Raw genomic sequence first — 24,746 nt, 5'->3', positions numbered from 1 at the left:
GTTCTGGAAGAACATTCTTTGGACAGATGAAACCAAGATCAACCTCTACCAGAATGATAGAAAGAGAAAATTATGGCGAAGGCGTGGTACAGCTCATGATCCAAAGCATACCACATCATCTGTAAAACACGGCGGAGGCAGTGTGATGGCTTGGGCATGCATGGCTGCCAGTGGCACTGGGTCACTAGTGTTTATTGATGATGTGACACAGGACAGAAGCAGCCGAATGACTTCTGAGGTATTCAGAACCATACTGTGTGCAAACTGATTGGTCGTCGTTTCATACTACAGATAGACAATGACCCAAAATATAAAGCCAAAGCAACCCAGGAGTTTATTAAAGCAAAGAAGTGGAATATTCTTGAATGGCCAAGTCAGTCACCTGATCTCAACCCAATTGAGCATGCATTTCACTTGTTAAAGACTAAACTTCAGACAGAAAGGCCCACAAACAAACAGCAACTGAAAACCACCGCAGTGAAGGCCTGGCAGAGCATCAAAGAAGAGGAAACACAGCGTCTGGTGATGTCCATGAGTTCAAGACTTCAGGCAGTCATTGCCAACAAAGGGTTTTCAACCAAGTACTAGAAATGAACATTTTATTTATAATTATTTAATCTGTCCAATTACGTTTGGTCCCTTTAAAAACAAGGTGGCACATGTTAAGGCGCTGAAACTCCTAAACCCTTCATCCAATTTTAATGTGGATACCCTCAAATGAAAGCTGAAAGTCTGAACTTCAACTGCATCTGAATTGTTTTGTTTAAAATTCATTGTGGTAATGTCTAGAACCAAAATTAGAAAAATGTTGTCTCTGTCCAAATATATATGGACCTAACTGTACATTCCCTGCAATCAGAAAGTGTCAAAGCACATTCAGTAGTGAAGGGTGATGTGTCTGCATCTCTACATTCAGGTTAGCATCCAGCTTTCTTAATGGGACAGCGTCCACATCATTTTCTTCACTTGGCAAAGCAGAACATGTCAAACAATAACCAGTACGACCAGTTGACTTTGTTGGCTTTTCACAGTTCAAGGATACATCTTCTGTAAGAGGGTGTAGTCGTAGATGTGCTCGGTAGCGGTCTGGTAAAATGACACGCTTCAGTAACTGTACAGCACAGAATCGAGTGTTCGAGCCGGGTGTCAGAGACCAGTTACTACAGAATTACAAAACACTAGTTCCAGGAAGACAGTTCTCCATTTCCTCTTCAACTGAAGTTAAAGGGGTTATCTGGGACGTTGCTTATTTTTTTTTTTTGCATGGAGCTAGGAACTTACTGGCATGTAGTTGCCACCTACCACTTGTTCTGCCAGCGAGGATCTCTGCCGGCTCAGGTGGAGACTCTCCTGCTTCCTTAGACCTCACACCATCAGAGCAGTTCTTTCTCTTCTGACCTGGAGTCGGGGTTTCGGTATATACCCTTTATGGAATGCAGCACAGGCACCGATTAAAGTGCTAGCCTTCGTTCAGGCATGAAAAAACTGGTGAAAAGTTCCCCTTTAAGCTGTTTGAGACATTGCAAAGTTTGCTTTGGTGGGTGATTTTACAATTGTCCAGACCAGCTCCACCATTCTAAAAAGCGCAAAGAGCTTCATGAAAGGGTCTAAGCTGAGCTCAAAGGCTAGAATATCATTTCTCGCAGTCGCGCACGGCAGCTGAAAGATTAGCCAAACTCCCTATAAGAGCAGGCCTCACAGTGAATTTGACACATCTTACTTCAACACACCCTCCATCAAGACTGGAGTACAAAACATCGGCTTTGAGGAATCGGACTCTTAAGTTTGCGCTGTCTAAAAACTGGAAAGTATTGAGAAAAGCGCCCAAAAGGTTTGTAAGGCTGGATTTTACAAGCCCATATTTCATGTTCCGGACTAAGGGTTGAGGGTCTCCAGGCCCAAACTCAAAAGCCTAAAATGCCTATCCAGAGACCTGCAAGCAATCTGAGCCTAGCGCTCCAAGCGTGGAACACAACACACTACGGATATGTGAATCCAGCCTACAGGCAGACGGCAGACAGAATTCAGTGATAAAATTCTCTAAGGTTATGGCACATATCCCATAGAGAGGAATCAGCTACCAGCACCTTGTAAAATTATTCTCTAAGTGATATTTCCAGCAATCTAACAAATGTGTGATGTTTAAGGACTCTTGGTTTTCACATTGTCATTTCATTCTCCAACACTAGATACCCACAGAAGGCAGAGTTTAGCGCATCAGCTAGAAGTGCCCCGAAATATCAAAGAAGAGGCGCCTGCATTTACCATAGGGCAGGCAGTGTTGGGGTCTATGCTGACACAGTGGACACGTTTGTATCTGCAGTTTGGCTGGAGGTTTGAGTTTTTCTGTCTGGAATGAGGTCACTGAATTGGACAGCACTTTTTTTTGATGGATAAAACATGTGTCCAGGTGTTTTCTACTGCAGTAAGGGCAGTCAGATCTACAGGCAGGGGCATCCTTGGCCATCTTACTGCAGCTTGTTCCAATTTGAGCAGTGCTGGTAGTGAAGCATGGTGGAAGGAAAGAGCTAGAGTATTAAACCCATCGCCTCTCTTATCGCAGGTTCACACTTCTTGCAGTCACTAATCAAGAGCCAACATTAACAAAGGTGAATGGACGTCATTTATAAACTAGATTTATCATTTCTATTAAGATTTTATAAGGACTCCCAAATAGACATAGAATTTCAACTTTTTGCTTCCAAAGTCGTTTCTTCTTACAGCTTTGAATCATTATTTCATTATTGCGCTTTTGGTGCAGAAAACTCAGGAAGTTGCATCTGTTTTTTTTTTTTTTGGGGGGGGGCACTAAACTTTATAAAAATGTTCAAGACACAAATGTACCTGATAAACACGCAGCAAAACCTACTTTTTGTACCAACTTCTTTACTGCCAAGAGAGCAGGTTTGCATACAGAAAAGAAATACACCGCAAAAACGCAAAAGTGTGAACATAGCCAAAAGGGGACAGTAATGGAATTATCTGAGTAAAATAATTAAAAATAAATAAAATACAGCAAATGAAGGAGAGAATCAGATACACCAGAGATACAAAGAGGAAATAATAAAGTACTCCAGTGTGTCACATGCAAATTCCATTGTTTTATACTATGAGTATGTACATTACGCAGGTCTGTAAAAGATTACTTTCTCGTGGCATATTACCTCTATACAGCACCTGTTAGCATGAATGACGGTCTTAGGAAACACTTGGCCTAAGGCCGGGATCACACATGCGAGATATACGGTTGCATGTTAATACCCGGCACTGCCGCTGGCACTCGGGAGCGGAGTGTGCAGCTCCATGTATTGCTCCGCTCCGAGTGCCGGCGGCAGTGCCGAGTATTAACATGGGAGACTCGGCCGTATTTCTGGCACGTGTGATCCCGGCCTTACTAAGACTTCTGGAGCATCATCTCTCAGAACGCCACATTTTGAAGTTCCTCTATTATTCCCTCGGAAAATGTATCTATAATTGATGTTACCTTTCCTCTACAAAAAGGGGCATTTCCACACAGTGTGTGACAGACAAGGATTGTCCAGTGTTCACACGAAGGCTTCTTTTGCTTGTTTTAAGGCCGACTAGTCTGACAAGGATTTCAAGAGAAATTCCAGGTATTACTGTATATATAGTAATCAGAATAGTTTACTTTTAATAGATCAGACACTGAATATTGGCTAATGCATACACACGATCTATAGAGACGGACAGCAGCAGCACTCAGCCAGTACACTTGGAGCACCCTATGTCATAACTTCTGCAGATAAGGGCACTAATTACAGGATGCCAGAATGATGAGGCACACATACGCCCTAGACCCCGACCCCTGCCCTTCACATGGTGAACAGGCTGTGCAGTGATCTGCGGCAACGTTGTCAGGCCCAGGAATGTATCGAGGTCAGAACCAGACACTTCCGGCTACATAAAGATCTTACAATCACCAATTATTACTGTGTTACCAGCTAGTGCATAGTTTAAAAACATAAAATACAAACTTGTTGGGGGAAATTTAGAAATGAAGGAAACAGGATGTCATGTGTGAACTTCCCGGATTTTTTTTCTTTAAAAACTCAGCATGCTTGAAAAAATAAAAGTAACCTGCCCCTATTCCTGCTACTCAGAAATCCAAAATTCACCATGGTACGGAGGTATCTTATGGAGCTCACACACTTATGGCAAAGCTTCCAAGTCCATGCAGGAAGAATGGTGGACCAAAGCAACAAGAATCAAGCAAGCCGTGGTCAGGAGCCACATGTGGCGTTGGGTATACTGCACATGACTTACCTTGCTTCCTGGTGCAGAACCATTTACTATCAGTTGTTTTTTAATTTAATTAATTTATTTACAGCGCAGAAGCAGACTAATGAAAACTCCCATCCGCCGCTCCTGCTCTCACTGTAAGTAGCGGTAGCAGGTGCCAGATGATGGGAGCTGTAGTCCCATCAGCTGACACCAGTGACCGAAGGTAAACTTTATACCTCCGATCACAGCTGAGCGCTCACGCTGTCTTTTGACAGCAGGGGAACCGCGGCTCTCTGACCGGCGGGGATGATTTCACCACCGATCAGAAGCGGTGTTTGCCGTGCTGTCATGCATATGGCAGTGTGTCAAACACTGTATTGTCGGACCCCCATTCAAGTGAATGGTGTTCGGGTCCGCTCTGCTGGATGACAGGCTGTGTGACGCATCATGCAGCCTGCCATCTAGAGGTAACAGAGCCGAGTGTGAGGTCACATCCTGCTGTCCTTGACTTTTCTGAAGCAAATGCGCTGCAAAAAAAGTCAACCTGCGTTTTTTCACCATCCATTCAAGTCAATGGGTGAAAAACGCGGCAAAAAAGCTGAAATAAGTGACATGCTCGTCCAAAAAAACGCTGCAAAGCACAAAATACTGATGACAAAAAAACCAATGTGTGTGTGTATGAGATTTCTGAAATCTTATAGGCTTTGCTGGTATTGTAAAACGCAGCTGAAAATTAGCTTAACAAAAAGAAGCAAAAATGCCCAGTGTGAACATACCCTTAAACGATGCAATATTGTTGCTGATCTCTAAGGGCTTGCTCACATCGCACCAGTGCTATGCAATGTTTTACTGGGTGGCGCTCGGGCCAGTGTTATACTATGGGGCAATGCTGATCAGCAGGTTTTTTTCTGAGGCAGATTTGGCATGACATCCAAGTGCAGTCCAATTTCCGTGGACACAGACAATGGAGAAGATGGAGAAATTTGGATCACAGTAAGCTGACACTTGGATCAAACTCTGAATAAAGTAGGATTGGACTGCCATTAACGTGATCCATCTAATTCACGAGAAACTTTACGTTCATGTGACCCCGGACTTAGTAACACAAAAATGTTGCAACATTTCACATTTTTATGACAATCCCAAGCAAGTGGCCAAGCCTGTCTAGCAAATTCATCAAACTTTACACCACTTTTACTAACAGAAATGACATAATGTACCTTCCTGGCAGAGGCACAGCCGTTATAAGATGCGCCAAATTCATGAAGTGACAGGCTTCTTTTAATGAATTAGGCGCATCTTATATAAGCGGTTCAAGATTTCCCGCTATGTACAAAACTCCAATCTTAACGAATCGGAACAATTCCCTTTCACGGTATTTTGGTAGAACACCTGAGGAGCGCCTTTTATTTACAGTAAGGACCTAAATTCAGGTCCTTCAAGCCGCAGGAGGTCCCGGTGTGGGGACAATAACGTAGAAGCTTGTCCAAGTGATTTTGCAGGTGACGGGCAGGCCTAAGGCATGTGCATTCATGAAAGGGTTAATCTTCCAGAGAGCAGAAATACTTAACATTTTTCTAATGTTCAAAAAAACCTCACAGGGTGGTGAAAAATGTGTGACATTACCGGCCTGAAAGGAACACGTCCGAGGCCAGGAAGACCCTCTGTAGTGGATGGAAGATGGCGGAAACACGTCTGGCTAAAAGAACGGAATCTGCCTGAAACGGTTAAAACAAACTTGCAAAATCACAGAAAAAGAAGCACAACCCCATCCTCTTCCCCTGAGCAGCACAATCATTCCCATGTGAAATCCCCTACAAGTGAGGACGGTCACTGGGCGGTGGGGGAATTCATCAGCCCAGGACCCCCTGTGTGAACTGGTGACGGGCACCTGCAGCAGCCGTACAAGAGACTCAACAAAATGCTGCACGTACAGATATTACCAAGTGTGAACACGACCTAAACTCCAGTATGAACCTAAACAGCTTGCCCGGGATTAAACAATTAACTATTCACAGGACAGGTCATCAATATGAGATCAATGGGGCTGCCAGGGGCTTCCTCCTCAAACTGGTGGCCTGTCCTAAAGAAAGGTCATCAGTGGCTAAGTCCTGGATATCTCCTTTTATGTCATCCATAACATACAGTGGGGAAAAAAAGTATTTAGTCAGTCAGCAATAGTGCAAGTTCCACCACTTAAAAAGATGAGAGGCGTCTGTAATTTACATCATAGGTAGACCTCAACTATGGGAGACAAACTGAGAAAAAAAAAAAAACCAGAAAATCACATTGTCTGTTTTTTTTTTTTCATTTTATTTGCATATTATGGTGGAAAATAAGTATTTGGTCAGAAACAAGCAATCAAGATTTCTGGCTCTCACAGACCTGTAACTTCTTCTTTAAGAGTCTCCTCTTTCCTCCACTCATTACCTGTAGTAATGGCACCTGTTTAAACTTGTTATCAGTATAAAAAGACACCTGTGCACACCCTCAAACAGTCTGACTCCAAACTCCACTATGGTGAAGACCAAAGAGCTGTCAAAGGACACCAGAAACAAAATTGTAGCCCTGCACCAGGCTGGGAAGACTGAATCTGCAATAGCCAACCAGCTTGGAGTGAAGAAATCAACTGTGGGAGCAATAATTAGAAAATGGAAGACATACAAGACCACTGATAATCTCCCTCGATCTGGTGCTCCCCCCAAATCCCACCCCGTGGGGTCAGAATGATCACAAGAACGGTGAGCAAAAATCCCAGAACCACGCGGGGGGACCTAGTGAATGAACTGCAGAGAGCTGGGACCAATGTAACAAGGCCTACCATAAGTAACACACTACGCCACCATGGACTCAGATCCTGCAGTGCCAGACGTGTCCCACTGCTTAAGCCTGTACATGTCCGGGCCCGTCTAAAGTTTGCTAGAGAGCATTTGGATGATCCAGAGGAGTTTTGGGAGAATGTCCTATGGTCTGATGAAACCAAACTGGAACTGTTTGGTAGAAACACAACTTGTCGTGTTTGGAGGAAAAAGAATACTGAGTTGCATCCATCAAACACCATACCTACTGTAAAGCATGGTGGTGGAAACATCATGCTTTGGGGCTGTTTCTCTGCAAAGGGGCCAGGACGACTGATCCGGGTACATAAAAGAATGAATGGGGCCATGTATCGTGAGATTTTGAGTGCAAACCTCCTTCCATCAGCAAGGGCATTGAAGATGAAACGTGGCTGGGTCTTTCAACATGACAATGATCCAAAGCACACCGCCAGGGCAACGAAGGAGTGGCTTCGTAAGAAGCATTTCAAGGTCCTGGAGTGGCCTAGCCAGTCTCCAGATCTCAACCCTATAGAAAACCTTTGGAGGGAGTTGAAAGTCCGTGTTGCCAAGCGAAAAGCCAAAAACATCACTGCTCTAGAGGAGATCTGCATGGAGGAATGGGCCAACATACCAACAACAGTGTGTGGCAACCTTGTGAAGACTTACAGAAAACGTTTGACCTCTGTCATTGCCAACAAAGGATATATCACAAAGTATTGAGATGAAATTTTGTTTCTGACCAAATACTTATTTTCCACCATAATATGCAAATAAAATGAAAAAAAACAGACAATGTGATTTTCTGGATTTTTTTTTCTCAGTTTGTCTCCCATAGTTGAGGTCTACTATGATGTAAATTACAGACGCCTCTCATCTTTTTAAGTGGTGGAACTTGCACTATTGCTGACTGACTAAATACTTTTTTTCCCCACTGTACGTTGTGTTGCTTCTCCTGCAATTTATGAGAATGAGAAACCGCCCCTCTCCCATTCCCAACCTCGCCACATATGATCTTGTGTAATCCTTAGACTGGGGTACAAGACCGGAGTAATGGTAATCTACAGATGAAACCATTCTCTTGCATCCTTCGTTTTGTGTACACAGCGCCTATGCACATGTATGGATCTCAATGGTAACAGACTTCTACCATCTGATCCCTATTCCTGACAAACATCTGGTTTATAAGCAGAATAAAAGAACAGTATGAGGTCGGACTGGACTTTACAGGTCCGCATGGGAGCTGGAGTCACAAAATGGTAGGGCCATGTTATCAGTACAGTTGCCTGACTTTCACACTTGATGTATTGGGGTAATACATTTTTTTTTGCAAAAGTGGCCATAGCCTTCAACTCAATTGTCTTTCAGCACAGACTAAAATGCCTGCCCAATTCTTCAGCATAGACAATACGGAGATAATTATCTTCATTCTTTATAAGGCTTAATACTACTTAAAGAAGCACTCCTCCTCCCATCAAAGTGTGCATCCCCTTAATATATTGCAGCCATCATATTACAGTATATAGCACTGTGTACTTACAATTGCTCATTTTGCCTTTCTACCCAGATAATTCTTCACTTTTCCATTAGGTCTATGACATCGATGATTAATCGCTGATGAACTGAATCCTTGACAGGAGGTCAATTTTCTCTGCATAGGTTAAGGTAGGTGCACACGGTCAGTAATCACTGCGGGTGGATGCACCCACAGCGTCCAGATGTTACAGCATAGTGGATGGGATTTCTACAAATCCCATACCTACTATGCGTCCAGAGACGCCCACAGCTCACCCATGGAGACGAACATGCGGCGTGTCTCTCCAGACAGCAGCTTGCCAATTTATCTTGCATAGGAGCGAGTCTCTGCAAGAGGAATTTCACCAATAGAATATAGAATGCATTGGATGCGGTGAATCCGCACGGTTCAGCGCCCACCTACAAATTCACCTGCGCTCAATAGACTGCAGCGCTTTGGACGCAGAAAACATGCGCTGTGCCCAAAGCCAGTTTCAGATCATCTGCACATACCCTTATGAGTCATCACTGCAAAAGTTTATGGTGGAGGGGGATGAGCAGCTAGATCAGGAGTTGAAGAGAGGAATGATTTCTGCAGGGACAAGAGGCTTTCTGTTTTTACACAGAGCAGAGAAAAGAGAAGAATTATCTGGGCAGAAAGGCAAAATGAGCAATTGTAAGTACATAGTGCTATATAATATGACGATTGCAATATATTAAGAGGGTAAAAGCTTTGATGGGAGGAGGAGTGTTACTTTACAGGATTTTTCTGGCCTTGGGCTAAATTTCCACAGTCACGCTATCAGGATTCCCCTCAATGGCCAGATCAAGCAGGTAGTCACATCAGCTTCTCTCTATAGAGCATAGCATACAGGCAGCCATGTGTCAGATTCTTGTCTGCGTCCCTCCACAGAACATTGAGAGATGCTGATGAGAATCTAGTCGGCAGGTGACCATTCGTATACAGATCACATACTGGAGGTCATGCGAGCGCCGCTCAGTCTGACAATTGCACACCCTAAGGATTCACAGATCTGCAGATAGAATGGCTGCAAAAATTTAGCTCAGACCCAAAAAAGCAAGTGAGGAAATGATGGGCCTCCTTCTAACTGATAGTCCACTTCTTGAGGCAATGTTTTTACTGAAATGCATGTATTCTGGGCTAAAAATATAATTTTGCAGCTGGGTTTCATTACAACTTTTGCACTGTTTTACCAGCTGTTTGTTCCCTGCAAGTTTCATGTAATCTGTGGGCAGCTGAGAGGAGCTCAGAAAGAGTCAGATAAGAGAGCTCCATACTTTCCTATTACACTATCAGAGCGAGCTCGCTGATGGAGGAGGGCGGCCACTTTCCGCACACAGTGACCAGCTCTGCGGTCCATACAATGGCCGCTGGTGGAGGAGCAGTGACCAGACCTGTCCATCATCTCCTCCAATAGAAAAGCTCCTCACCTGGGAGAGCGGTCAGTGAGCTTCTTCTGACAGGGCAGGAAAGTTTGTGAACACTCTGCAGTGCAGCTCTGGTTACATGAGACATCACTCTAACCTACCTGCAATGTGCGAATATCCATGGCAACGACGTGGAGAAGTAAGGCGGCAGAAGGCAGCCTACACACCGCACAATGTTCTCTACGTCGTATAATTACACTGTGCCAAAGAAGAGCTAAGAGCTGTGAAAGCCAGATGGGAAACGTGTGTCATCCCCCTGCTCCGTAGCCCCCACACCGCGGGGAGGCAGCGAGGACTCGCCCACTAATATTTACAATAAAGGCCCATGGGGCATTAGACAACGAAAACTCCCATCATTTCGCTGCCCATTTTCCCTGCCGTTCTGGCTTTCTCCACCAGCGGAGATATCATGGGACCGCTGCAGCTAATCAGGGGCTACTGAGCGGTTTTGGTCCTGCGGATCCACAGCAGTTTCTGCTGCGTTGTACAGTACCATTAAAATCAATGAAATACAAAAACACTGTGCACATGCTGCGGATTTTTCCGCGCAGATTTGCTGTTGTTTCAAATCCGCAGCATGTCAATTCTTTGTGCGGATTCTGCTGCGGTTTCACACCTTATCCATTGTAGAGGTGTGAAACTGCAGGGCTAAACCACAGGTAAACCGCAGGTCTTTTAAAAAACCTGTGGATTTACCTGCGGATTTGGCGAAATCCGCGCGAAAAAATCCGCAGCACAATCTGCAACGTGTGCACTTACCCTTACAGCCGAGCCGCCTCAGGCAGAGTGTGAAGGCCATCAACATTTGTTAAATCACTACCTATGTTGGTATGGGGTGCACCCAATTCAATTATTAATACAATACAAACCCTCGACCAGGGGGATGGGACAAATCAAACAATAACATACATGTATAAAATCAAGAGTACCTCATAGACGCACACTGGGCAATAAATGGATTCCAGCATAATGGCTAAACATATATACATTAATGGCGCAATACTATAATAATAATAATAATAATAATAATAAATGTTATTTCTATAGCGCCGACATATTCCACAGCACTTTACATTTCAGAGGGGACTTGTACAGACAATAGACATTACAGCATAACAATAATCACATAGATTATAACAAATAAAGTCTTGGAGACGGGAGTGGGAGGTTCTGATTATTGAGGATCCTAACCTCAGGTCATCAGCAGAATGGAGGGCGCGGGTAGGATGGTATACTGAAACAAGGGAGGAGATGTAGGGTGGTGCTGAGCAATGAAGAGCTTTGTGGGTGAGGGTAATAAGTTTGTACTGAATTCTGGAGTGGATGGGTAGCCAGTGTAATGACTGGCACAGGGTAGAGGCATCGGTGTAACGACTGGCGAGGAATATGATCCTGGCAGCAGCATTCAAGACAGATTGGAGGGGGGAGACCGATTAGAAGAGAGTTACAATAGTCGAGACGAGAATGAATAAGAGAAACTGTCAGAGTTTTTGCGGCGTCAAAGGTAAGAAAAGGTTGAATTCTAGAAATGTTTTTGAGGTGCAGATAACAAGAGCGAGCCAGTGATCGTATGTGGGGGACAAAGGAAAGCTCGGAGTCAAGCATGACCCCAAGACAGCGGGGGCATGTTGCTGGGGAGTAATAGTGGAACCACACACGGAAATGGCAATGTCGGGTATACAGTTGTGGCCAAAAGGTTTGACACCCCTGCAATTCTGTTAGATAATACTCAGTTTCTTCCTGAAAATGATTGCAAACACAAATTCTTTGGTATTATTAGCTTCATTTAATTTGTCTTAAATGAAAAAACACAAAAGAGAATGAAGCAAAAAGCAAAACATTGATCATTTCACAAAAAACTCCAAAAATGGGCCAGACAAAAGTATTGGCACCCTCAGCCTAATTCTTGGTTGCACAACCTTTAGCCAAAATAACTGCGACCAACCGCTTCCGGTAACCATCAATGAGTTTCTTACAATGCTCTGCTGGAATTTTAGACCATTCTTCTTTGGCAAACTGCTCCAGGTCCCTGATATTTGAAGGATGCCTTCTCCAAACTGCCATTTTTAGATCTCTCCACAGGTGTTCTATGGGATTCAGGTCTGGACTCATTGCTGGCCACCTTAGAAGTCTCTAGTGCTTTCTCTCAAACCATTTTCTAGTGCTTTTTGAAGTGTGTTTTGGGTTATTGTCCTGCTGGAAGACCCATGACCTCTGAGGGACACCCAGCTTTCTCACACTGGCCCCTACATTATGCTGCAAAATTTGTTGGTTGTCTTCAGACTTCATAAAGCCATGCACACGGTCAAGCAGTCCAGTGCCAGAGGCAGCAAAGCAACCCCAAAACATCAGGGAACCTCCGCCATGTTTGACTGTAGGGACCGTGTTCTTTTCTTTGAATGCCTCTTTTTTTCTCCTGTAAACTATGTTCATGCCTTTGCCCAAAAAGCTCTACTTTTGTCTCATCTGACCAGAGAACATTCTTCCAAAACGTTTTAGGCTTTTTCAGGTAAGTTTTGGGAAACTCCATCCTGGCTTTTTTATGTCTCGGGGTAAGAAGTGGGGTCTTCCTGGGTCTTTTCATTCAGACGCCGACGGATAGTACGGGTTGACACTGTTGTACCCTCGGACTGCAGGACAGCTTGAACTTGTTTGGATGTTTGTCGAGGTTCTTTATCCAACATCCGCACAATCTTGCGTTGAAATCTCTTGTCAATTTTTCTTTTCCGTCCACATCTAGGGAGGTTAGCCACAGTGCCATGGGCTTTAAACTTCTTGATGACACTGCGCACGGTAGACACAGGAACATTCAGGTCTTTGGAGATGGACTTGTAGCCTTGAGATTGCTCATGCTTCCTCACAATTTGGTTTCTCAAGTCCTCAGACAGTTCTTTCGTCTCCTTTCTTTTCTCCATGCTCAATGTGGTACACGCAAGGACACAGGACAGAGGTTGAGTCAACTTTAATCCATGTCAACTGGCTGCAAGTGTGATTTAGTTATTGCTAACACCTGTTAGGTGCCACAGGTAAGTTACAGGTGCTGTTAATTACACAAATTAGAGACGCATCACATGATTTTTCGAACAGTGCCAATACTTTTGTCCACCCTCTTTTTTATGTTTGGTGTGGAATTATATCCATTTTGGCTTTAGGACAATTCTTTTTGTGTTTTTTCATTTAAGACAAATTAAATGAAGATAATACCAAAGAATTTGTGTTTGCAATCATTTTCAGGAAGAAACTGAGCATTATCTGACAGAATTGCAGGGGTGTCAATACTTTTGGCCACAACTGTAGGTACATTAGTAGCGGGAGGAAACACAAGGAGTTCAGTGTTTGACAGGTTCAGTTTCAGATATAGTGAGGACATGATGATAGACACAGCGTTTAGACAATCGCCGGTGTTTTCTAGAAAGGCTGGCGTGATGTCAGGAGAAGAAGCATATAATTGGGTGTCATCAGCATAGAGATGGTACTGGAAACCAAATCTACTGATTGTTTGACCAATAGAGGCAGTGTACAAAGAAGAGTAGGGGGCCTAGGACTGATCCTTGAGGCACCCCAACAGTAAGGGAAAAATGAGAGGAGGAGGAGCCAGCAAAAGATACAGTAAAGGAGCGGTCAGAGAGATAGGAGGAGAACCAAGAGAGAACGGTGTCCTTGAGGCCAATGGAACGGAGCATAGCGAGGAGGAGCTGATCCACAGTGTCGAATGCTGCAGAGAGATCCAAGAGATTTAGCATGGAGTAATGACCATTTGATTTAGCTGTTAGCAGATCATTAGAGACTTTAGTGAGGGCAGTTTCAGTAGAGTGTAAAGAGCGGAAACCGGATTGTAGAGGGTCGAGAAGAGAGTTATCGAAGAGATAGAGGATAAGACGGGAGTGGACCAGGCGTTCCAGGAGTTTAGAGATGAAGGGAAGGTTAGAAACAGGTCTATAGTTAGCGGCACAGTTTTGGTTGAGGGATGGTTTTTTAAGTAGTGGATGTATGATGGCATGCTTAAATGAGGAGGGAAAGATACCAGAAGAGAGAGAGAGGTTAAATATTTTAGTTAGTTGAGGGGTGACAGCAGAGGAAAGGGTCTGGAGTAGATGTGACGGAAATGGGTCACTGGTGCAAGTGCTTGGGTGAGAAGATGCAAGGAGCCTGCTTACGTCTTCTTCTGTGACTGGTTCAAAATCAGAGAGTGCGTTAGATGCAGTGGGGGAGGGAGGACAGTGCATGAGGTGATTGGGAGATAATTTCCAGTCGGATCTGGTCAATTTTTTCTTTGAAGTAATTGGCCAGATTGTCAGCTTGGAGCTCCGTGGTTGGAGCCTGTACTCTTCGGTTGAGTAGAGAATGAAATGTGTCAAAGAGACGTTTAGGGTTATTGGACAGTGAAGTAATGAGGGTGTTGAAATAGGTTTGTTTGGAGAGGGGAAGGGCAGTGTTTTATGTTCAAAGCATAAACTTATAATGGATGAAATCTTCGGGTAGGTTGGATTTTCTCCACCGACATTTGGTGTACCTGGAGCACCGCTGCAGGAAACGTGTTTGCAGGGTGTGGCAAGGTTGTCGCCGTCTATGTTGTGGTGTTCTATGTATAGGAGGTGCAGATTCATCCAGGGCAGTTTGAAGTGTTTCATTGTAATGCTTCAATGCAGAATCAGGACAGGAGAGGGAGGAGATAGGGGCCAATGAAGACTGCAAGTTCTTCATAAGTTTCTGGGTGTTAATGGCCTGTATGTTTCTATAAGTCTGGACAGTGGGAGAGACCTGAGCAGCCTGGCAGTTCTTGATAGAGAATGAAAGAAGGTTGTGGTCAGAGAGCGGGAGAGGGGAGTTTGCAAAATCATCCACTGCACAAAGCCGAGAGAAGACCAAGTCGAGGGAGTTTCCGTCTTCATGCGTTGGGGAATTAGTAAGCTGCGAAAGGCCAAACGAGGAGGTTAGAGATAAAAGGTGAGTAGCAGATGGTGAGAGGGGAAGAGCAATGGGGATGTTGAAATCGCCCATGATGAGGGTAGGGATGTCACAGGAGAGAAAATGTGGAAGCCAAGTGGCAAAATGATCCAGGAACTGATGGGAGGGGACGGGAGGACGATATACCACCGCCACTCGCATGGAGAAGGGGGTGTAGAGTCTGACGGCATGGACCTCAAAAGAAGGGAAGACAAGCGAGGGTAGTTGAGGGATAACCTGAGAGGTACATTTTGGTGATAGGAGCAGACCAACGCCTCCACCTGCTCTATTGTCTGATCTTGGGGTATGAGAGAAGTGTAGTTCCCCGTATGAAAGAGCAGCAGCAGCGGTAGTGTCTGACTGCTGGATCCAGGTTTCAGTAAGAGCCAGAAGGTTAAGAGAATTAGAAAGGAAAAAGTCATGAATGAAGGCGAGTTTGTTACACACTGAGCGAGAATTCCAAAGGGCACAATTAAGAGAGAGAGATGGCAGGCAGGGAATAATAATAAGATTAGAGGGGTTTCTGAGCGTAGCAGTTGGGGGGTTTCACTACATGAGTGAACACATAACGTGCAAGTAATTGTTGTTATAGCTGGACATCTACTCTATTATTACTAAACACTGTTTTTCGGTGATTCCTTTGTATCCCCGTTCATACTGCACCCACACACACAAATGATGCACCAATTGAAAGGTAAACTTGCCCCCTTCTGCAAAAAAATAGCCAAACAAACCACACATCCACAATTTGATCACAAAATACAGTTTAAACATTAATTTTCATAAACCTGCAGTAAGGAAAAATGACCTGCAGGTGGCACCACTGTACCCCAAAGCACACTACCAACACATTTGTAAACATGCACTGCTTTTTCTCTGATTACTTCACCCCAGACACACGATACACCATCTGAAAGGTAAACGTGCTCTCTTCAGCAAGAAAACAGCCAAACAAACCCCACATTCACGATTTTATCACTAAATACAGTTTAAACATTCATTTTCATAAACCTGCAGAAAGACACAATGACCTGCAGGTGGCACCTCAACCGGAAACATCATTTGGCCTCTACCAATTTATTGTATTACCAATCTACATATATAAACACCTGTCTGTGTTCATCAGCTCATGAAATACATTTACTTTTGACCAGCTTGCTTTTTCTGAAATTGCCTGCGCCCCCGACGACCAATGTACGAAAATTTTGTTCGGGCCAAGCTAGTACTAATATAGTTTATATCTAGAGAAGTATATCGTGTGCAAATGGTTATGGTGACATACACTACAGAATACCACTATAGATGTATATTTTATTATCGACAAATTAGATTGTTTGTGGTGACCGAGGCCCGAGGGGTTAGAGTGTGAAGGCTGCAGCCGATCAGTGCTGCTGATCGTCTGCAGCGGTCATGTGGCACCATCTTATCAAGCAATGTCCAGACATTGGAATATCTAACACACACATATTGGGGTCACTAGTAAAACCTATCAAATGTTCTACATATCTTTGATGTTGAATCCAGACACTCCACTAAAGAGCCGCACAAGGAACAATAAAGGGTCAAAGAAATGTCAGGGTCGGAGTCACAACCAAGAAGACCCCTGATGTAAAGGAACCGGGCCAACCACAGAGCCAGCAGCACCCGCAAGAAAAATCCAAAAGGGAATGTGTTCTTTATTTGGCTTTATTATATACAGTATGTTATAGCAGGTTACTTTTTCCACCTGCGGCTGCTAAGTCAGACATACTGGCTTGTTTTACTGAAGGAAGGAGGAGATGTGTGCTTTACAGCTGCTGCAATGAATAGGAGCATATTGTCAGAACTGCCACATCCCCTGGAGTCACGGGCGAGTAGTGAGTATTCCGAGCTCACAGTCATGTCGGATCGTTGGTGGGATCTCTGGGACATCGTTGTGTGTAACGGGGCCTTAAGGCCATGGTCACACATTTAGCTTACAAATACGGACGTAAAAAACTGACCAAATACTGAACGTGTGAACGTGGCCTAATAGTGTCATCGTTAAGGGGGATGATAGCTTTCAGGTTTCATTCCTAGGAAGCCCCGAACTGTTGTGTACAGACATAAGAAATTATTGATAAACCCACTGCTTTCTCCTGCGCAGGGTTTAAAGGTCCCTGCTGTCCACGGATTAGCAGTGTAAGCCCCAAACGTCTGCCATAAAGTCCATAGCACTCAAAATGGCGGTTGTCATGTGTGAAATCATGTGACTGCTTCCCCAGCTCTGTCCTATTCTGTGCAGGCGCTATAAGAATTGAGCACATGATAAAATACAGGACATTTGCTTCCTGCATCAGTGCCTGCGCTGAATGCCTGCACAGAGAAGGACAGAGCTGGGAAGCACTCACGCAAGTACCCATGTAAACACCACCTTGGAGGTCAGAGCAGGGAAGCGCTCATGTGAGTACCCATGTCACCACTGCCTTGGAGGACTGAGCCGGGAAGCGCTCACATGAGCACCCATGTAACAACCACCTAGGAGCACAGAGCTGGGAGGTGCTCACATGAGTACCCATGTAAGCACCGCCTTGGAGGTCATAGCAGGGAAGAACTCGCATGAGTACCCATGTCACCACTGCCTTGGAGGACAGCTGGGAGGCGCTCACGTGAGTACCCATGTCATCACCGCCTTGGAGGTCAGAGCAGGGAAGAACTCACCTGAGTACCCATGTCACCACCGCCTTGGAGGTCAGAGCTGGGAAGCGCTCACGTGACTACCCATGTCACCACCGCCTTTGAGGTCAGATCAGGGAAGGGCACACGTGAGTACCCATGTTCACCACTGCCTTATGTAGTGCTATGAAAGCAGTGACGACTTTAAGAGCAGCAGCGGCCTAAAAATACAGTGCAAGTGTAAGCAATAGTGGAATTCATTACCTATGTCTGTACACAATTTTTTTTTTTTTTTTTTCAAAATTTGGCCAGAAAGTGGACAAACCCTGCAAATCTCCTTACATCTGATAATAAAGAGGCAGCTCCTTGTTTCGTCCAAGTTTATAATAGAAAGTTTGCAGGGTGATTCATAAAGGACAAAGAAAAAGTAAAGTGGAATTAGTGGTAAATGGCCGGATACTGAAAAATCAAAGCAAAACAGACACTGAACCCCTTAGCAGCAGATCACAGCACAGATTTCATTTTTCAATAGCCAAATGTAAAGTGTACCTACATGGTGTGACATAGGCAACAATGAAACAACAAAAAGTTTTCCGAGTGTTGGCTGAGTGTTTGTAGTGACAGTACAGTCATACTTTTTGAATCATTTTGGCAAACATGATGCTCATATAAACTTCTGTTCGAATTGGGTGAAGCAATTCAAAACCACTTGGTGTGCATGTCATGGGAAATATCCGGGCCACCCAAATGTATCGGAAGAGACCGTCAAGAGGATTCGAGTGGCGCACAAGCATAGCCCTAGACAGTCTACCAGACTGACGAGTGTAGGACTACAGGTGGCACAGACCACAGTATGGCGTGTCGTATGAAAGCAACTGTGTTCTCAGCCAGATTACATGTCCTTCAGGACCGAAAACCAGACCATAAACCAAAATGCTGTGACTTTTGCAGGACTTTATGGGAACGATGGATTGGTCACTCTGAAAATAACGATTCACCAATGTTGTGATAACCCCGCGACATGAAGGACTCCTGTACCTTCTTCCCCGGTCATAGGATCTGAACCACCTGAGACAATGCATCACCGAACAGTAGAGCCCATATCCGAGGATATCCTACCCCGTGTCTGGTCAGTAGTGGACTACCACCGCATAGTTGTCTGCCATGTGACCACTGGAAATCACTTTGTGTTATGTTCTCCCACTTGTGACTATAACTCCCATTCATTCTGAATCACCCTGTATATATGATATATCACACACCTCAGATGACACGTTCCTTGTAAAGGCGTGACGACAGGACACAGACACGCATCATGTTATTCAGGACAATGGAGCTTTTTGAAATGAAAACGAGCAGTGGAGACAGGTACACAGGGCCGGACCAGGTTATTTCCTGACATAATAACACACCTTCTCTTTGTCTCCATACACCTCATGCACATATTTAGGTAAAGGCTAGTAACCAAACCTCACTAGAGGAAAAGCCCAAAATGACTACAACTGCATCTCCAGGCCAAGAGAGCGTAACCACAAGCTATATCCAGCTCTTACTTTCTGAATTACTGAAGAGATCAACCCTAATCTACACAAATGGGACACAAGACTCCATTTGTCTTTTTATTGAAGGTCACATACATATTATTTTGGGAAGAGTTTATGAAATACAAGACAATAAAAGTTGGAGCACTACTTGCTACCCGATGACCACAGTGTGTTACTCGTCACACATAACTACATGGGGGGGGCTTTTGCTGAGACCGGATGATACCTTATTGATTGGTTGGGGTCTCACCACTGGGACAAGAACTACCCCCGTTAGAACGTAGCAGCAGTGCACATGCTTGATCACTTCTCCAAAAAGACCTGCGTACGGCTTTTCCCAGCAGCCCACAGAGGATGGGTGAATGGAAAGGCAGTGGGGCGTCAGATAAGCTGCACCATTTTGTATTTGGGATAAAAGTTTTCCATCGGGGAAAAATTCCCTGACCTGCCAATTTGCTGGTCCCAGAAGTGGAACACCCATCGATCAGCAAGTTATCATCTATCCTATGGATAGGAGAACACCTGTTTTGACTGGAGAAGCCCTTTGAGGAATATAGATTTAGTCCTACTATTTTTCTTACCTTTTATGGCATTAATAAGAGCATTTCCATCCTTTATGACATCCTTGATGAATTTATTGGTCCTCTCCAGCTCTTGTTCATATCCCTTCAGACTGTCTCTGAACACGGGACTGTCCAGGTAGCACTCACTGAATTCCAGGGGCGTATGACCCATTGTTCCTCCTGAGAAGAAGACAACACGTGTTACGGTACATGTCCCAGTCTCATAGACAGTCCAGACTGAGCACCAGCTACATAAACATTGTGTAATCTATATTTTTTTGTATAAGTTTCCTTCGGAAATTCCGGTAAAATCCGGTATGCAGGGATTTATTTCTGCCTCACACTGGACTTCCCACAGGATGCCATAATTTAATGTCTGAGCTATATGTCCTTCTTATTAGGTAAGAACGGGGATGCCACCATGCTGGAATACACTGCGCTGATACAAGGCCTCACAATATGGGAGACAGAGCAAAACTGAACAGAGGAAAGTAGAGAAACAAATCCAGGCACCGTGGCCATTATCCTTAGGCTGAAATTCACATTGCTGCAATGGCAACATATCAACTTCTCATTAGCACTAATTTTGATAAAAATATTGGAAAAAGTTAGGTACCAACAAAGACACACAAAGTCCAATTTTTTTGCACAATTTATACTTATGGCCATTAAAATCCAATATGCAATTACAATTCAGCTCACAATATTGGCCCTTACACAAGTAAGCACTGGAAATGAAGCGAAAACTAGATCCATTAAAGCGACCTACAAGCCCAAAGTATAAAACTGATACACACAGCCAATGAACAGTACGCACACCTAGTGGCACCCATCTGAGAGCTGCTTACTCCATTCTGGGGCCCTGTTTGCCGATCAGCAAAGTAGCCACAGGTCATACCCTAATACACCCCTCACTAGTCTCCAGTGACCCAGGAAAGACTCACATGAGATAAACTGGTCCATCAGGGGTGTCAAGACTTCTTATATATGCTAGGGTCATCTGACACTATGGTAGCCATCTTGCTGACTAGCAAAGTGAGCTTGAATATGGAAGGTGGGGAGATTTTCAGTGGAAGGTACCAGGTATGTATACCATTTGCTGACTAGATAAGTATTACTTTGGACAAAGCGCTCGCTTTAAATGTTAGCAGCCGTCTATGGTTACATCAAGATTTATGTTTGATTTGGAGCAAAAATAGGGCGCACACATCACTACACAAATGGTCAAAGCTGCAGAAGACTTGGCCGGACCTCCGCAGACTCCATTATAAGTCAGTAGAGTCCATTGAGCTGCTCCTTTGGGTTCAGTCAGGTCGCGATAACACAAGCCATTGCAAAGAATGGATAGCAAGTATGTCCATGTGCCCCCAGCAAAATAGGAGGAGATGAGATAGCATTGAAATAATGGTTGCAGAATGAAGGGCGATAAAGAGGTTTTACGTTCATTTTCTAAACTTGCAGGCTTGTGCTCAATGTAAAAAAAAAAAAAAAACAAGCTCAGTAGTTACTCGCACTCCCCAGCTCCAGTCTTCCTTGCTGTAGCGGTAACATCATGACTACAGTGCACTAGAACAGTGCAGCCAATCATGGAGTTCATTTGGCACCGCCCACTGAGCTCAGTGGTTGACTGCAGCGGTCAGGATGATTGCTGCAGTCATGACATCACCCACTTTATCCTGCTGCAGATTGGGGCAGTGGTGGAGATGTGTCATTGGAGCAAAGGAGATCAAGTAAGTGTTGGGTTTGTTACTTTCAAGGAAGGCAAGCAACCAAAGAACTACTTGTCACAGGATAATTGATCATTTACACTTTTTTTCTACTCCACTGCCAATGAGAATCTGTGGGTGCTGTTCATTTAAAGGGAATCTGTCACCCCTTTTTTGAGATATCATATAATGATATCATTCAATTGTGTGTCACATGAGGATTCTCTTAGTACTTTTGCTTCCCCCTGACCCTGCACCTTTCATGCATAAATAGGTTTTTCATATCGGTTCAGATGTATGTAAACTGCCGCTGTCTGGTCCGCTGGGCGGGGCTTATTCACCTGCTCCCCCCTCCCTGTCTTGCTCTACACAAGAAGAAATGCGTAGAGAAAGACAGGGAGGGGGGGGGAGCAGGTGAATAAGCCCCGCCCAGCGGCAGTTTACATACATCTGAACCGATATAAACAAGGTATTTATGCATGAAAGGTGCGGGGTCAGGGGGAAGCAAAAGTACTAAGAGAATCCTTATGTGACACACAATTGAATGATATCATTATATGATATCTCAAAAAAGGGGTGACAGATTCCCTTTAAAGGGGTTGAACCAAGTACAGCCCTCAGCTATCTCCATCAGTTCCATACATGGATTACGCATGTTTGACCATGGACCCCCATTCTTAGCATATTGGTACTACCTCTTTAATTTTATATATAAATATTCAGTTTTTAAGGTTCAAGGAAGACTCAAGACCACCAAGTGCAACCTAAAGGCTAACATGTTGATCCAGAGAAAGGCAAAAACTCCATGAGGCAGATGCCAATAGCCCCATATTAGAAGGAAATTCCTTCCTGACCTCACATATGGCAATCAGACTAGTTCCCTAGATCAATGTCCCATCACAGAGTCTAGTGCCCATAACATTATACTTTACAAGAAAGGCATCCAGTCCCCTCTTAAATTATAGTAGGGAATCACTCATTACATCATACGGCAGAGAGTTCCGTAGTCTCACTGCTCTTACAGTAAAGAATCCGCATCTGTGATTATGATTAAAATGGGTATTCCCATCTCCAAGATTCTATCCCAATATGTAGTAGGTGTAATAAAAATAATAATAATATCAAATACCTCCAATTAGAAATGTAGTATAGTTCTTCTGATTTGCTATGTCTCTTTCCTCATTTGCAGGCTTTGCAGTAGCTTAAGTATCCATGGTTACTACCACTAGCAACAGGCTAACTAACTGTCACTATATCAGTGGCCGTAACCATGGATACCTAAGGTCCTGCAATGCCTGCACATGAAGGAAAGAGACATAGCGCATCAGAAAAAAAAATCTACATTTCTAATAGTAGGTATTTACTAATATTGTTATTATTACACCTACTACATATTGGGATAGGACCATGGAGATGGGATTACCCTATTAAACCTTCTTTCCTCTAGATGTAGAGGATGCCCTCTTGTCATGGTCGCAGGTCTGGGTGTAAATCGATCATTATACAGACTTTGCACAGTCCTCTCATATATTTGCTCACTGTATTAAGATGGCCCCTAATATTTCCTTTTCCTAAACAGAATAACAAAAAGTTTGATAACGTTTCTTGATACTATTACATCTAAGAACTAAATTAAAATAACAACAATATAAAAGAGAAGAAACAGATTGCTCTTCCAAGCCAACCTTAGTGCCCCCCCCATATGGCCGCTCCGCATCACCCCCATCAGTGTATACGTACACATGCCAGCCGCGGGTGGGATCTATTACACTAGGCCCAGTGCACTGAGTGGCACCCTGGGGTTACTGATCCCTAACTATGGCCCTGGCAGGTATACCACCCAGAGGCTACTGAAACAGAAGGAAAACCCAAACACAACTGGGAGACTAATGAAGCTGCATAGAGTGACAGGGCTGGGGCTAGATGGCCAACATGTCTGTGTGTCACCTCTACGTCCAGCAGAACGTAAGTGAATGGGGTCACACTGTAAAATGGCAGAAGTAGTTTGGATTTATTGTGACTTCCTTGTCGCTGTCCCCTAAAGGTCACAAGGTGACCGCACTCACCTGCGTTACTCTGCAACGCGCCTGTCTTTGGATGCACAACCTGTGTCACGGCCCAAGTAGCCACCTAGGCCCGGCTTGTATTTGTTGTCCGTAGCAACCAACCACAGCACAGCTTTCATGTTGTATTGTGCTGCGCTGGTTGCTACAGGCAACAACGACCGCTCTTCCGTCAGACGTGTCATACATCTACCTTCCAAGAAATTCCCCATAGAGGAGGACACTGCGATGTCTCACATGTCTCCCTTTTTGGGAAATTATAACGCGACAGGCACCCTTTCCTTACCTCCAGTGTAATATGACTAGACTGACCTAGTGTTAATATTTGCATGCCGTCCTCTGACAGCGCTCCCTGGCCAGGAAGCCTTTGTATAAATAAGCACACCCCAGGATGTGTGGTAATCTCACTCCATTCCCCGTGCACAGGTGCCGCACACAACGCCGGGAGGACAGCACGACACTGATACGGCTGCCTTTCCGGAGATTATCCCCTTCTTCTCCTTCCTGCCAAACATCCGCATGTGAATAGTATAGCGCCTCTTCTAGGTTACATGGGGCTAGAGCCTCAGCATCTATATACGAGGGGTATTCATTTATAGCGAGCCTAGAAGAAGCGCCATACAATTGTATTCAACACAATGGCCCTCAACATGCAATGCGTCCACCAACAACTAATTCTAATCCTTTAGAAAAAAATGTTACCCTGTTCTGCCAACCAGAGTCAGATACCGTCTACGGTAAAGTCGCATCCTGTCAGACTGTTAAGTGTCAGAAAGAGATAATAATCAGTTGGGGCCATCAGGATGATTGGCAACGTCATAGTCGAATTGATTGCATTTTTGCAGGACATTACGAGGCTGGTGAGCTGCGCATCATCTGTGAGGAAAAAAGACCCCCACCTTCCCCTGTGAGGGGTGACTCTTCTTAATTACAATTTCAAAACGATCTAATCATTTCTGCTAAAACTTAGCATAGGCACTTGTCAAATTTATTGCTTGTTTCCATAGCAACAGGATTTGTCGTCTTCTAGAAATATTCAAGACCAACCATGCATCAATACCTCATCGCCCATACACGTGTAGATCTAGTGATATCATATATGACTGCTATTAATACCTCGTCATAACCCGTAACACATACAGTATGTATAGTATTATTGCTGTACGCCCCCAGGACTACATACCGTAGGTGTATGACTCCGTTATATGTATTGCTGTACGCCCCAGGTGTAGGTGTATTTTCTTAATAAATTAAAAAAATACTGCGA

The 24,746-nt window shown here is 44.3% G+C and overlaps 1 protein-coding gene across 7 annotated transcripts in view; it reads right to left on the bottom strand.

Moving 5' to 3' along the window:
- Positions 1 to 24,746, bottom strand: part of OPHN1 (oligophrenin 1) — a 192,235-nt gene that overhangs the window by 157,488 nt on the left and 10,001 nt on the right. For all 7 annotated transcript variants that reach the window (XM_073558335.1, XM_073558339.1, XM_073558338.1 and 4 more), the window contains exon 2: positions 19,729 to 19,890. In XM_073558335.1, the coding sequence (XP_073414436.1) occupies positions 19,729 to 19,882 (154 nt within the window). In that variant the 5' untranslated portion in view covers positions 19,883 to 19,890. The remainder of the gene's footprint in view (positions 1 to 19,728; positions 19,891 to 24,746) is intronic.

Source organism: Dendrobates tinctorius, unplaced genomic scaffold, assembly GCF_039654945.1.
Source record: "Dendrobates tinctorius isolate UK_male_01 unplaced genomic scaffold, ASM3965494v1 ptg000013l, whole genome shotgun sequence".
NCBI classification, from domain to species: domain Eukaryota; kingdom Metazoa; phylum Chordata; class Amphibia; order Anura; family Dendrobatidae; genus Dendrobates; species Dendrobates tinctorius.
The sequence above is the reverse complement of the archived record's forward strand: the minus strand, read 5'-3'. Positions and strand labels throughout refer to the sequence as shown.